This window comes from Epinephelus lanceolatus, chromosome 21 (genome assembly GCF_041903045.1).
Source record: "Epinephelus lanceolatus isolate andai-2023 chromosome 21, ASM4190304v1, whole genome shotgun sequence".
NCBI classification, from domain to species: Eukaryota; Metazoa; Chordata; class Actinopteri; order Perciformes; family Serranidae; genus Epinephelus; species Epinephelus lanceolatus.
The window spans coordinates 7,183,217-7,198,519 of record NC_135754.1 but is presented as its reverse complement, the minus strand read 5'-3'; the positions used below and the strand labels follow the sequence as shown (position 1 = coordinate 7,198,519).

At 40.1% G+C, this 15,303-nt stretch overlaps 2 protein-coding genes across 2 annotated transcripts in view; both read right to left on the bottom strand.

Moving 5' to 3' along the window:
* The window catches only part of ca10a (carbonic anhydrase Xa), a 379,419-nt gene that overhangs the window by 328,405 nt on the left and 35,711 nt on the right, over positions 1 to 15,303 (bottom strand). The window lies entirely within an intron of this gene.
* On the bottom strand, positions 6,836 to 9,167 carry LOC117247330 (E3 SUMO-protein ligase ZBED1-like). The gene is made up of 3 exons (XM_078163405.1): positions 8,112 to 9,167; positions 7,691 to 7,829; positions 6,836 to 7,505 (listed from the first exon to the last, which is right to left on the bottom strand). The coding sequence occupies exons 1-3, from the start codon at positions 9,095 to 9,097 to the stop codon at positions 7,101 to 7,103; spliced, it is 1,530 nt and encodes a 509-aa protein (XP_078019531.1). The 5' UTR covers positions 9,098 to 9,167; the 3' UTR covers positions 6,836 to 7,100.

The following is a 15,303-nucleotide window of genomic DNA, read 5'->3' as shown; positions in this document are numbered from 1 at the left end:
GGGGGGGGTTGATGGATCGCCATTTTCCATTTTATTGGGTCCCAGAGCAGTTTAGACAGACAGTATAGGCACAGTACAACAAAGTTATGATGTTTAAACTATCAATTAAGTAGTGTGTGAGGTAGAAGATGAGAGGATGCTGCATACTGATAGAGGATTAAAAGTACATTCAAATGCATCACTGTACTTGTTAATATGACATTTCCCCTGGAAATGGAAGCCAATTAAAAACTGACTAAAATGTGTCATGTTGAAACAACAACTACATGCTCCTTAAAGGATACATTCTGTATTTTTCCACCTGGGCTTTCATGTCTTTGTGTCTAAATGACTAATGGGAACAATAATTTCTGAAATTGATTCAGTACGGAGAAAGAGCACTGCAGATAGGGGCTGCATAACTGGCTGTAATGTAACCACTTGGTACATGTTCACACCATCAATTGTGAACACGACAGGCCCAGATTGTCGTTCTAAGTATCTGACAACACAATGGAAAGGATTCCTACAGAGGTAGACCTCTTTGGTAAACAGTAAGATCCTTTTTGTTTAAGCAGAAAAAGCCCCAAAATCGCTATCGCCAAACCCACCAGTAATTTTAGCTTGTATAAATGCAGCATATTTTCACATCTAACTGGATGAATTAAGGGTTTATTTCAACCAAACCACAGTTGCTGATTGTGGTTATAGTGGAAAGATGAACCATGACAGCTTTTGTGAGTTCTATTTTGTTTGACTTTGAATGAAGTGTGTTTTATGATGATAAAATTACCGTTTATGTTAATGTAGCTTGGTGGGTTTGGCGATAACGATTTCAGGGCTTTTTCTGGTGTAACAAAAAGATCTTACTCTTAACCAAAAAGGTCTGTCTCTGTAGGGATCCATTCTGTAATGTTGTCAGACACTTACCACAACAACCTGACCCTGTCAGTGGCAAAAATAGACACTTTTTAGTTAATGTAAATTAACAGTGCTAATATGCTCCAGGTGATTTCACTGCAGTCTGCTTCGCTGTAGCTCAGTTGCTCAATACTGGACCAGTTTCAAAAAAATTTGTTCCCATTAGTCACTTAGAACATGAGAAAATAGGATCCAGGCTGAAAAATACTGAAACAAGTCACAACTGGCTACATGGAGGGTGCAGGCCAGAGGCCAGAAGCAGGTCAATTTTGGATACTTTAAAAGTGCATTAAATAGCCTTTAGCTGACTATGAACAACAAGAATGCCAAGTCACTGCTGGTGCAGGAAGACATTTCTCAAAGGAAAGCTCAGAGAAGCTTCTCACAGTTTGACACAAGATGTGTGCATTAAGCAGCATGCAGTCATGTTCCTCCTTCCTGAACAGACTTCAGTGCTGTTGGGATGTAATGAGTCATTCCCTTGATTGACCAACTTTTATCTTTCTCCATCCTTCATCCCCAGCATTTTTACTTTGTTTTTAGCCTATAAATTTTGTATAAACTGCTTAAAAATTTTTAGGATCCTAATCAATAATAAAATAATAATTGATGTCATTCATCATCACGCATGTAACTGACTCCAACAGTAATAGTGCTTTTTTTCAGTCACATAACAAACAAGTAAATAGTGAAGTTGTGTAGTGAAGAGTGGATAGATGAGGATACTTAACTGTAGAAAAGAAAAGCTATTTTTATGATTTATTATGGCTCGTTTTAGAGTCTTGCGATGCTGGTTGGTCACCTTGACTACGTGTACATGCAGACAAGACAGCAGGCTACTGTAAGACATCAGGTTAAGGAAGGACTTAAGTAACCTAGCAACTGTAATATTAAGATAAATTAGTCTCAATACTGAAGACAAATGTGTTATATGATCCACAAACAGAACAGATTTACTGTATATACATTTCCAATATCAAGTTGATTAATTTGAATAGCATTTGCTATTGTAAAGCTCTCTGTACCTATAAATGTTAAACTAGAAAGCTGGACGCCTAAATTTCCACCTGCACTTAAACACAACATGCATATACCAGCCTCTATTCTTTATTTCAGTGTCAGTTTTAGTCAGAGAGGGTTTAATTGGTTGGACTGATGGTATCCCACTGCTGTGATGCCACACTAAAGACTTTCTCTGTGTGAAGTCTTTGTCATGCACATGTTCTCTTCAAAGCTTTGTTATAAACCTAGCTAAGCATTAACCTGATGAGCCAGATGGTTTGTTACACAGAACCATATGAGAAGCTGTCAAAACTGTTTGGAAAAGGGCAGGTACTTTCAGATTTGGCAGGTGACTGGATGAAAACATCTTTTCTGTCCAGAAAAAAAAGGCTTCAGTGCTGTTCTTTGCTCTTCTTTTAATGGAAAAATACTCTCAAGTGGTGACACAACTGATGCTATTGTAGCATCTATACTAATCTCTTTAGACTAGGTAAGGATGATGGTAACAGCTAATTTACCTTACATTTAAAATTAAGAAAACAATGACACACAATCAAAATTGGCATATTCACATATAAATAAGGTTAAACATTGTCAAAAAAAAAAAAAACTGCATAAAAGACTCATTGGAAATAGTAATAACATTTTCCAAATTACTGCATTACAGTATGAACATTGCACAATTTACAACTAACTAAATTAAACTAAAAACTAAATCAATAAAGGTTAAATATTATTTATTTACAGTGTAGGCAATTTAACGTCCCAACTCATCTCCATTCATACACACACACACACACACACACACACACACACACACACACACAATTAAGCAGTAACTCTCTACTGCATGTAAACTGATACACACACACATCCAGGCTTCTCAGGATGTTCTGTGGACCAAACTAGTGACAAGCCTTAAAGCGCCTCTCTTGTTCAGCCTAGTGAGAAGACATCCAGCTGGCACACAGCCTGCCACCTGGGAGTGAGACCCTTTATCGTCTAACCAACTCCAATGTAAACCTCATTATAGGACGCTCACAGCATACGTATTATAAATAGTGCAAAAGTCTATATAAGGCAGGTAGACGGTCAGGCAGAAGAGCTTAACAAGCACAGGACTTTGACCCAGGAGACCAGTGTTTGTGCCCAAGTTGAAACTAAAAGTCAAGGTTGAGATATTATGTCAATTACATTGCTTCCTAACCCTAACCAAGTAGTTTTGTTGCCTAAACCTAACTGCCGACCCTTCTTAAGGCTCATTCATATTCTCTTTACGTACAAAAGGAGATATGCTCATTTCAAACATTATAAATGTCACTGCCATCAAACTTGCATACGTTCTTTATGATGGCAGAGACACAGCCCATAGATGGCACTAGAGGGCAGAATCAAAAGTTTCACACAACGGTGGAGGAGCTCTTAATATTGTACCTTTAAATGGAGGCAGCGTTGTAAACAGCAGTGGTATAGGATGCCATTATTTACATCACTACATATGGACAGAGAATTCTTTTCACTACATTACTGATGCGCTCTACTCTGCCATTATTTAAATTTCTCTGTCGTCTCCTACAGTCGTATCTCACTTGAAATAAGTTACACCACCCCCAGGATCTCCAGTGGTTCTGCTCCATTTAGTCTGTATCTGTAAGCTCTCAGAAAATGTGCACACATATGGACAAGATGAACACAGAGTACAGACAGGCTCCATCCATCTCCATCTACGTATCTAACATTGAGCATAAATAAGCTCTTAGTCTCATGTGATTTACAGCTGACCACTTCTGTGTCAAGATACATTGCAAAAGGCTGCTACTATAGTGACGCTGGGGGCGTCTGCCCAAGCATCAAAATATGACATATAGGGATGAGATTATATTGAGGAGTGGGTGTGTGTGAAGGCTTGGAAAACTTGTACCAGTTATGTGAATGCACATGCCAAGAGAGGAAGATAAACAGCACTGCTGGTCTCACATGCTGATCCAAACTCACCCCACCTTCCTCTGGGTATCTTGATAATAAGTTTTACTGACTAGTATTTCTGCTGCTAACTTGGGAGGGTAGCAATGTTTAATCAACTAGTCAACTAACTGGCACATCCCTACTTTAGACGCAGCCATTGTTGTTTTGAACTAACAGTTGCCTCTCCGTGTCATCACACACACCTACACCATGCCCATAGCTGCCAATAGCTCCTCACAGGAGTGGTTAGAACATAAACACATCAGGGGAGACGGATTTTCATGTAACCTCATGTGTGATCTCACAAGAATCCAGCTGTCAGGCAAGGTGTGTTAAGCATATGCATGGCCAAGAAATCTGGTTTCTTCGGGAGAAATCCAACTGTGCTCTCTGAGTGCATGCTGTCACTAATGGTAGTAATGGTGCCAGGTCATTGGTTATGATCATCAGCCGTCAGTTCAATACAGTTATGTTCATTTAATGCCGTGAGACAATTTTGTGAGCTCGTCCCTGCAGGCGTTGTAAAGTGATCTAATCAACTGCTTAAATGTGAGGCTATTGGATTGCCCACAGAACAATGGTGAAGTGAGAGAGTCAATGAGAAAAATCAATTATCTCCATTCTAAACTTAAATACCCTTGTTAAACCTGGGTTTATTGGTCAGCAGCTACAGTACAGTCAAGGTTTGCTGTTTGCCAACTCTGTACATGTCTGGACTCCAAATATAGCAGCTCGCAGACAGGCCCAGCTCAGCAGATGACAGTGTGCTCTTCTTGTCAATTCTTTCCAAACCACACATTTCAAGACTGTGGCTGGACCCAATGTAAATGTGTACTTTGTGTTTCTGTCAGCCTGTCACAATGTCAGCCCTCACACTGACTTATATGGCTGTCTCTACTGTCAGCAGTTTTTGTCAGCTAACCCTAATTAAATAGTAAAAAATGAATGAAAACTTTGTGCAACAGATAACGTCACTCGATTCACAAAAGTCTGGGAATGAGCTGATTGGCACTGGAAACTGGTAAAAATGTTCTCATTGACAAAACGTGAAATAAGTGATGTCTTTAGTTGTACAGTCAGCAGAGGTGGAGTACAAGAATGACTCAGGTATCATACTTAAGTACTGTTTGAAGTGCTGATGTTTAACATTTACATTTCCTAAAAGACAATATCAAGTATTCCTTATCTAATTCCTTCTTCCCGTCTTCCCGTACCTTATTTTTTTCCAACTTTAATTTTATTTTCCTTTTTTCTTTCCTAATTGATCTAACTTCAGTTCCTTTCCTTCTTGCTTCCTTTCGCACTCCTGATGCTCTATTTATCTACATGCTTCGACTTACGCCTTCCTTCCTTTTGGCTAAAAATATTCCAATACTGATACCAGTATCGGAACTACCTCAGATACTATATAAAATGGTGGCTCACATGTGGGCAAGTACGAAAGTCCATGCACTGATAATTCAGTAATAAACCATAAAGTAGTTTCACCCCCAGATAAAAGGACAGTTTTCGTAGAAATAAATTCTGCTTTGCAGCAAGTTGCGTTGTTCAGCCCATGGATGTATTAAGAGACCTGGATACAGCATTGGAGGTGGGCCCCTGTTCATTCCCATCAAAGCTGCTCCAGTCCATAAGGACTTGGGTTGAGAACCGGAGAGTCGCCTGTTCAAGTCCCCGTCCGGACCAAAATATGGAGCGTGGACTGGTAGCTGGAGAGGTGCCAGTTCACCTCCTGGGCACTGCTGAGGTGCCCCTGAGCAAGGCGCCGAACCCCCCAACTGCTCGGAGCGCCTGTCATGGGCAGCCCACTCTGACATCTCTCCACTTAGTGCATGTATAGGTCCAGTTTGTGCGTGTGTGTTCGGACCTGTGTGTAATTGACAAACAGAGTGAAAAACTGAATTTCCCCTTGGGGATTAATAAAGTATATAAAATTAAATTAAAATTAAAGCCAAAAAAGCTTTATTTCAGAAGTATGAAACTACCCAAATATATATCGCATTATGGGGCCCATAGAGCAGGTGCACCAAAGACTTATGGCAGCTAAGCGGCTAACTTCCACCGGCCAAATAACTAACTTCCAGTTTAGTACTCCACTAATTCCAATGGGAATAAAATTATTTAATACTGCAGCTCCTGCAGACTGTCCAAATGCTATCAGACCAAACTGATCAAATCCTGATAGTAAAGTGAGTCATTTTGCAGGGTTCTGACGCTCAAAAAATGTATCCACTGATTTGCAGGCGTCTCTATCCCAAAATATGTTTATGGGAAAAGTCTTCTTGGATCCAATGGCATCATGTGATGGACCAGGAGGGTGTAGTTCCACTTTTGACCACTATGTAAAATTGGCTTCCAAGCACAGCACTCTTCCTGTGGGTTTGGTTCAGCCACTGGTAACTACTGCTTCATAGCAGTGAAGAGGAAACGATTTCTGATTAACAGTGGAACATTAGCTGTTAGCAAAATGTCAGCAATTTAGCAATATTTTACACTATTTATACACAAGTTGGTAGGGCTGGGTATCGTGGCCAATTTCCTAAATTGATTCGATTTCGATTCATAAGGTTCTGAATCGATTAATCATGATTCAATTCGATTTGATTCGATCTGCTCTTAAATAATGAAAATGGCTCAACTGTGTTACAAAATACAAATGCACTTTATTTTTTCTCTTCACTATAAGCAATAGGTTTTAAGTGCAAACATGTAAATTGGACAGTTCAAACTTGAACTGTAAACAAAACTGTCTCAAGTCTCAGAAGTGCAATTTTGACATTAGAAAGGAATTGCAAGTGAAAGTGTACTTGAACCACAACATTCCATCACTGCAAACTGCATTAAGGCATTGCTTCTTAAAGTGCAAAAATAATAACAATAGTTACAAAACTAAAATTCGATCTTCTCCTATATAATGAAAATGGCTCAACTGTGTTACAAAATACAAATGCACTTACATTTTCTCTTCACTATAAACAATAGGTTTTAAGTGCAAACATGTAAATTGGACAGTTCAAACTTGAACTGTAAACAAAACTGTCTCAAGTCTCAAAAGTGCAATTTTGACATTAGAAAGGAATTGCAAGTGAAAGTGTACTTGAACCACAACATTCCATCACTGCAAATTGCATTAAGGCATTGTTTCTTAAAGTGCAAAAATAATAACAATGGTTACAAAACTAAAAGTAAACTTAAACTGTCTAAAGTCAAGTCCTGTTATTGTGACTTTGTTCTCACTTGGTAATTGTGAGATCATTGACATGATCTGGGGTTAGGCAGCTCCTTTTTGCAGTGACAATATCACCCGCAGTTGAAAACACCCTCTCTGACGCAATACTGGTCCCTGGGACACAAAGGTATTGCTTGGCCAGGCGAGCCAACAGTGGATACTCCCTTTCATTTGACTTCCACCAGGTCAGAGGATTTTCATTCAGCCCAGCAGGTTTTTCCGCCCTGTATCTTCTGATTTCATCTTGAGCCCTTTTTGCTGGAGTTTTCTGTTCATTTTCCTTTACTGTTGGTAAGTAGACTGCCCCAAGGAGAGACTCCAAGGTGCTGGATTTCATGGGCTTCTTGGGCAAAGTTGCTTCCCCCATCTCCTCAGCTCCTTCCTCAGCATCATTACCATCAGTATTTTGCTGTTGAATAAGACAGAAAAAAAACCAAAACAGAAATAAATAAATGAATAAATAAATAAATAGATTGAAAATCATTTATGAACTCTTTTATATTTTATACTATTCCTTATAATCCAATAGAGAATCTTTTAATTCTCATTGAAAACATTCTTATTAAATTGAACAGTTTTTTTAAAAATACTTACATCATATGCAGCAGTGGCAGCCTCAGACTGCAGTCTGGAGAAGGTGTCATCTCGCTCTTTAGCGGACAGGGATGGTAGGGCCTTAAAGCGAGGATCCAGCGCTGATGCTGCATACAATGTGTCCTTCTGCGCATCATATCTTAAAGACATTTCACAAATTATTTTTGGTATCACAGTATGAGGATAAACATGGCATGCATACAAATAAACAATCTCACACATACAAACAAAAAAGTGCATGGATTATAAATTATTAACTGCTACAACTAATCAGTAAAATGAGAAGAAAGTGCACATATAAAATACAAAACTTTGCTTTTGTAATGTTTTGATTTGGCCTACCACTTACTATTGTGCGTGCACACACACACACACACACACACACACACACACACAGAGAAAGAGCGAGACCTTAGCATACCTTGTCCTCAAGTTATTCTTTGCAGCAGCCTTCAAGTCCCTCACCACGGTGGAGTCTTCGAGGCTGGGGGTCAAGGCTTCCTGCAGCAGGGTGAGAAGTGGGGCGATGACGGACAGAGTTGGTTGCTTGTCCTCCGACATTGCCAGTGTGGCTTCTTTCATTGGTTTCAAGACCCAAACCAAATCTTCGGCAATCGTTACATCTTCCTCTGTTAAGGTGCACAGATCTTTTTCATTCCTGCGCACGTCTTGTGAAAGGAGAGTGGTAGAGATAGCTGGCTGTTGTTCTAAAAAGCGCTCCAGCATGTCCAGTGCACTGTTCCACCTAGTCACAACGTCTACTGTTAGCTTGTGCGCTGGCAGTTGAAGTAGCTTCTGTTTTTCTTTCAGTATGTGGTTTGCCGTCGTACTCCGGTGAAAGAACGTTGCTATACGCCTCACTCGAGCAAGCAGACATGACACGGCTGGGATTTTCAGACCTGCTTGTGAGGCTAAGTTCAATGTGTGCGCGAAGCATCCGACGTGCATTAGCTGCATTATCTCCACCGCACGAACCATATTTGCAGCGTTGTCCTTCACGACTGCTGGGTCTTTGCTGGTCAGCCCCCACTCCTGTATGGCCTCCGTCAACATATCAGCTATATTAATAGCAGTGTGGCTCGTGAGAACCTCTGTGGTCTGTAGCACATGAGACATGAGGCACCACTCATTGTCGATGTAGTGAGAGGTCACTGTCATGTACGACTGCGTTGACAGTGATGTCCAGGTGTCACAGGTTATGGCGACCCTCTCTGCTGACTGCATTTTCGTTAGGATGTCGTCTTTCACACGTGTATACATCATGGGGATAACAGTCTCAGTCAGATGTTTACGTTGCACCATAACGTAGTGTGGTCCGAGCACCTGAACGAGCCGCTTGAAGCCTTCGTTTTCCACTACGGAGTACGGGCGTAAATCTTTGCAAACAAAAGTTGCGATGGCCTCCATTATCTTTATGGCTCGCGGAGAATCGGCTGGTAATGTTAGTGATTCCCTCAGTTTCTTTTGTTTTGCCCCGGACGGCTTGTTGTCGGAAGCTAACGTTAGCGTAGTGTGATACCTTGTCAAGTGGTTTCTGAGGTTTGTAGTATTTCTACAACAACTGACCTCCACTTGGCAGACATTGCAAACCACTTTGGTTTTATCCAGCTCTTTGTCCTGTGTTGTTTTAAATCCGAAATGCTTCCAGACGTCAGACTTAAGTTGGGACGGCTTGCTGAGCGGAGTTTTGCCTGCGTCGGCCATTGTGTGTCTGCACACTTGTGAACGTCAACCGGACGTAAACGCGCCTCTGCGTCATCGCGCACGAGACTGGGGTTCATGGGAAAAAATCGATCTCATGCCCTATGGATTGATATTGCAAAATTTAAATGAAATCGATACTAAAACGATTGAATCGATTTTTTTACCCAGCCCTACAAGTTGGGGTATCAGAATTGGTATCAGAGAAAAAAAAAGGTCCTGAAACATCTCTACTTTAAGCCTTCCTATTTCATGTCTTTCTTAGTTGCAAAAAAATATATATAAATAAATATATAAAATCACCTTTCTTTTCATATTTTTTTCATCTTTTTTACATTTATTTCTCCCCTTCTTTCCTCCGTCTTTCCATCTTTATATTTACCCCTTTGGCCTTCCTTCTTCCCTCACTTCTGCCCATTCTCTGTACTTATTACCTAACATGACTTTCCAAAGACTGTTAATACATCATCAATATCACCTGTCTTTTCATCTTTCCTTTATTTTTACCCTCCCTTTCTTTATTCTTTCTTTGATGCCAATTATTACCTTATTTTCTTTCCTTTTTACCCCCTTCTTATAACTTTTGTCCTTCCTCCCTTAATCCTTTGTGCCTCATTTTATCTACCTATATTTCCTTCTTTCCTTCCTGCCATTTTTCATTATTATTTCCTTCTGTCTTACATTACCACCCTTCTTTGGTTTCTTTCCCTCTGTCAGGTGTCAGGTCTTTCTTTATTTGCTAGTTGCAGTGATATCACTTTTTTTCCATCACTTCTTCCTTTCGCCTCGACTCTTGTTTCTTTCTTTTGTTATTCCCTATTCTCTGTTTTCTTTATCCTCTGTTTCCTTTTGTCTAAGCCTTTTCCTTAACTTCCTCATATTTTTCCTAATTATTCCCTTCCATCCATTTTTCTTTCGTACCTTTGTCCCATCTTGCTTCCTCCTTCTTTTCCCTTATCCTTCCTCCCTTGCTGCCTGCTTTCTTCCTTATGTTCCCACCCATTTCCTTCTCTCTTTCATTTGTTTCTCCCCTCATTCTCTCTATCTTCCTTTCCATGCTGAACTCAAATGAAAAACCCACAGACTCCAGCTATACGTTCTCAGCAGACAGTGACACCCAACTACACTCTTTTAGGTATGTTTTAAAGGGAATACTTTCACAAACATTTTCCATATTGCTACTTCAGTAAAGTATACAAGTACTTTAAAGTCACTCAGTCAAATTAAGAGTCTGGTCTCTGCCACTTGACAAACAAAAACACATTTAAATGATTTTAGAGAAGCAGCCAAAGTAAATCTGAGGTACATATACCACTGAGACAGACCCAGAGCCACTCCACTCATCTCCTCCTTCCAAACAATACGGAGCTTTGCTGCCGTGTTGTTTTGAAACAAGAGGGCTCCTCTAAAGCCGTATGACGGATCTGGTTGGCCACAGCCTCTTACTGACCTGAATCCTATTTAGCACAGCACCGGCCTATTTCATCCTCATACTCGGAGTCTGGCAGCCGGCCCCCGCCACCCTCCCATAAAGTCAAAGGAGAGAGACTCTGTAAATAAACAGTTCATTTTCATATAATATCCAAACTCTTCCATTAATATTCATTGAAGGGCGCAAGCAATCCTGAAGCCCAACCATGCAGAAAGAGAGAGGGAGGGAAGGAGGGAGGGGAGTGACAGGGAGCAGGACAGGTACAGGACAGGCTCAGATAGAGAGAAAAGGGGAAAAAAGCAGAGGAGAAGAAGAAGAAAGACGGATTGGAAAAGACAGAGACAAAACTGAGAGTGGTGATGTGTGTCCATAAATGAAACTTGACCTTGCCAACAGCTGTGCTTACTGACTTATGAGACAATTATCTCTCACCAAGCTCCTATTGGTGCCCTCTTTAATAGCCCCAGCTGTGTGTGTGTGTGTGTGTGTGTGTGTGTGTGTGTGTGTACCAGGGCGCATTTGCCTCTGTGTGACAAAGTGAAAGATCTGGACCCTGAAGACTGAATCAAACCAAACCAATTGGTTTCCTATCTAAAATGCGGTGGGCAATTGGCTGCCCTAGCGCTACTACGTCTCAATGCATTGGCTCATGAAGCACCGGCCTCTCAGTCCAACCCAAACATTTGACCACAACAAATTACTGCCGTAAATTATAACTAGAAAGTTAGAATCACAACGACATGACAGTTACTGATACTCATAGGTAGTTAGTTAGTTAGTTATTTTCTCTCGTTGACCAGGATTGTCGGCTTATCAAATTAGATATTGTGAATATTTTTCAACTAGTGAAGGGGAAAAATCAATACGTTAAGTGAATTTCAGCTTTACTGTAGCTAAGGTTATCCATAGCTATCTACCTAATTAGCTTTCACTTGATACACTACAAAAATGAAATCTGAGTAAGCTGAAGGACATTTTTGCTCATTTTTCTTGTCAAAATAAGGTGGACAAAACAAACAACAAAAGGGCCAGGTTTTATGTTCAAGCATTTCACTTGTTTCAGGGTTTTTTTGTTCTTAATTATCTAAATAAGATATTGTAACTTGTTACTGAGATTTTACTACTGGGTCTAGCTTAAAGCTATAGTGCGTAACTTCTACATGTCCGTAAATGTCCGTTTCACCCAAGCCACTACTAGAGGAGATGACACAATGCTGATTAAGCCGATCGCCTCCTCTAACATCTCACGGTATTTTTCAATATATATCATTTTTAGTTTGCGTGACGACCGGCGACATTCCCGCGCTGGCGCACAGGAAATGCTTCCTCACAACAAGAAGGGAGGAGGAGGAAGAGCGGAGAGTGTCATAGCAAGAGGTAGAGCGCAGGTAGAAAGAGAAAGCAACATGGCGGAGAAGCGGCCGAGACACGGTTCAGAAGTGGATCCTACCACAAAGAAAAAGCCTGGACGTTCGACTGAAGGTCTATTAGCAAAGAAGGAAAGTGACCGACGGAGAAGGCAAACAAGGATTTGTATTGGCGTCGCTTTTCCTCGGTGGAGAGCCCTGAAGGAAGAAATTGGGCTGAGGGCAGACACGGATGTTGTCTTGCTGCTGTTGGCAAAGTAAGTGACTTGGTTTATAATTATATTATGAGTATGTATGTATGTGTTGCTGTTACATGTACTGGACCTAGTAAGTTTTTTTTTTTTTTTCCCTTTACCTCTGGAGGCACAGCCCAGAGTTTTTCGACTAACGGAAGTGCAGGGGCCTCGGGGATCGCTCAACCCCTTCACTTCAGGCAGTGCCCCCAGGGAATTGCCTTGTTGTTTACAAGTACTTCCGGGTAGAAAACCAGCAGAGTTTAGCTATATATATATATATATATATATATATGTATATATATATATATATATATATATATCTCACATTTTTCACGTCACTATATCACAGTTTAGACTAATCTGATGTTTATAAAGTCTATAAACACAATGACTGAACAAACATTACTATTTCTGTGTGCACGTTTTGTAAGTAATAACATGGTTATCGTAGATTAGCTGGGCTAAACCTTAGCTGTTAGCCCCATTAGCGGTGTCTGTAGTTACTCAGTAACTCAATAAACAGTCCGTGAAAAAAATATTTTTCCAGCGGATATCTTAGTTACAACATGATTGAGCTAGCAAAGCAGTTTTGTGTTGCTATGTGTGGTATTTATTCAGTTTTGGGAAATCACAATGTCTAGAAAGCATCAGTGGCTGCAGCTGACAGGGACAGCTAACAGCAGCAGCAAAGCTAACATCAGGACGTCATCTGTTGAAAGCCTCCTGTTGTCGGATACGACATGAAATTACTCCAGTTAGATCAATCATGTTGTAACGAAGACATCTGCTGGAAAAAAATATTTTTTTCACGATGATGAGACGGCATTTTGAGTGGAGTGGTCGCCATGGACGCAGAGCTTGCTGTTTCTGTAGGTAGGCCAATTTGAATCCAGACACAGGAACGCCTGTCTTGTGGTGAGACTAGATAGTTTTACATAGTTAGATAGTTTTACTTGCTTTGAAAATTCTCGGCAAGTGAAAATTCCTGTCTTGTTAGCATATACTTTTCCAGGATTTTGGTAAATAAAACTTTTAGAGACATTTTTGGCACCAACAAATGGGGTGTTTCCATTTTATCTGTCCTAGACTTGGCTGCTGTTTTTTCCTTTTATTTCCATAGAAAACAGCAGATGCTGCAAAGTGAAAGCATCATCCATTGCTGTGTGTTAGTTCACATTTCAGACCCAGTTATTACCATACTCCTGGCTCCTTAACGTTACTCTCCTTTGATGTTCCCTTTAGTGGATGGTGTGAATCTGTCCATCTCAGTGTCTCAATTATCACGACACTGCCTTGGTTAGGACTGACAGTCATGATTGATTGTGACTGTGTTACATTCGTGTACACAGCTTGTATCCTTTTCTGTGCTGCAGTGATTGCTGTTAAGATACTAAGATAGTTGTCCCTGGTATAATGAGGTTATTATCTTGTATGTTTCCTCAGTGAACTTCAGCAGAGTAGTAAATGCACCTGTTACACAGATATCTAAGGATCTGATTGTATGTTTGTCTATAAGGGATTAAAAGATAAGATACATTTTGTGCTTATAGTAACCATTATCAACATACCCAGGGTATGTGTGCTGTGTATCATAGCCTGATAATATCATATTTTCCTATAAGGCAGCTGCAAATTGAATTACAGTAAAAGCCACTATGTATAGAATTGAAATGTTTAACTTTAGCACTTATGATAGAATCAAATATGCAATGTGGTAGAAAGCAACGCACATCACTACTGAAGATGTCTCTATTTCTCTACAAACAAAAGTATGCCATTTGAATAATGTGAAATACGCTATAATTCTACTCACAGGTTAGCCTCGACTGCAACTGCCACTCACTTTGTCATCAAAATGACGTCTCTGAATTGCTTCTTTCAGCAAAACAACAGTCTATAACTCAAAAATATTCTATTTACAATGGTGTAACATGGAGAGAAGCTGCAAACTCTCACTTTTGAGAAGCTGAAATCAGACAGTTTCTGCTTGTGAAGGATTAAACCATTAATCAACTCTTCGTATTAATTCCAGCACGTTTTGCACCATTGCGCTACTGTCTTACTGTCCCCTAAATGTTATTGTTGTTGTTATACTATAAACAAATCTGCACATAGAAGTTAAATGTTTGTTAACCTTGTTCTGTGTTGTCCTTGTCCTTAGCTGAATGTCTAGTAAGTTAGTTGATCAGTTGTTAGTTAGTTAGTTAGTTAGTTACTTGGCTTGTTAATTAGCTAGATATCTGGTTAGTTACGTAGTTAGTCTAGTTAGTTAATTTAGTTAATTAGTTAGTTAGTTAGTTAGTTACTTAGTTGTCAGGCTGGTTAAGCCTGGTCAGTTAGTTAGCTAGTTAATTAGTCAGTCGTTAATTTTTTAGTTAATTGGTTGGTCAGCTATTTAGAATAGTTAGTAAGTTAGTTAGTGAGTCATCAGTTTGCTACTTAGTTGGCTGGTCAGTTAGCTAGATGGCTAGTTAGTTACTTAGTAAGTTAGCCAGGTTAGGTACTTGAGTTAGTTAGCCAGGTTAGTCAAATGAGTTAGTTAGCCTAGTAAGTTAATTAGTTAGCTTAGTTAGTTAGCCAGTTAGCTGTCTTAGGTGGCTGGCTGGCTAGTAGTCAGTCAGTCAGTCAGTCAGTCTTTCGGAAACTCTTTGTGTCTGTGTACTGCTCTGTGTGCCTGCTGCTTAGTTCTACACATGCAGGTGCCATTCTTCGCTTCTCCCTGTGTTTTGTTTCTCACTCACAAGTGCCTGCCTAACTCTTGATTGTTGACTTTGTGCATGAGGACTTATATCTTGCAAGTGACAGTTAATACTTGCATGTGTGAAATAATGCAATTTGCTCATGAGCATGTTTCATTGTGCTCGCGACATACAACAT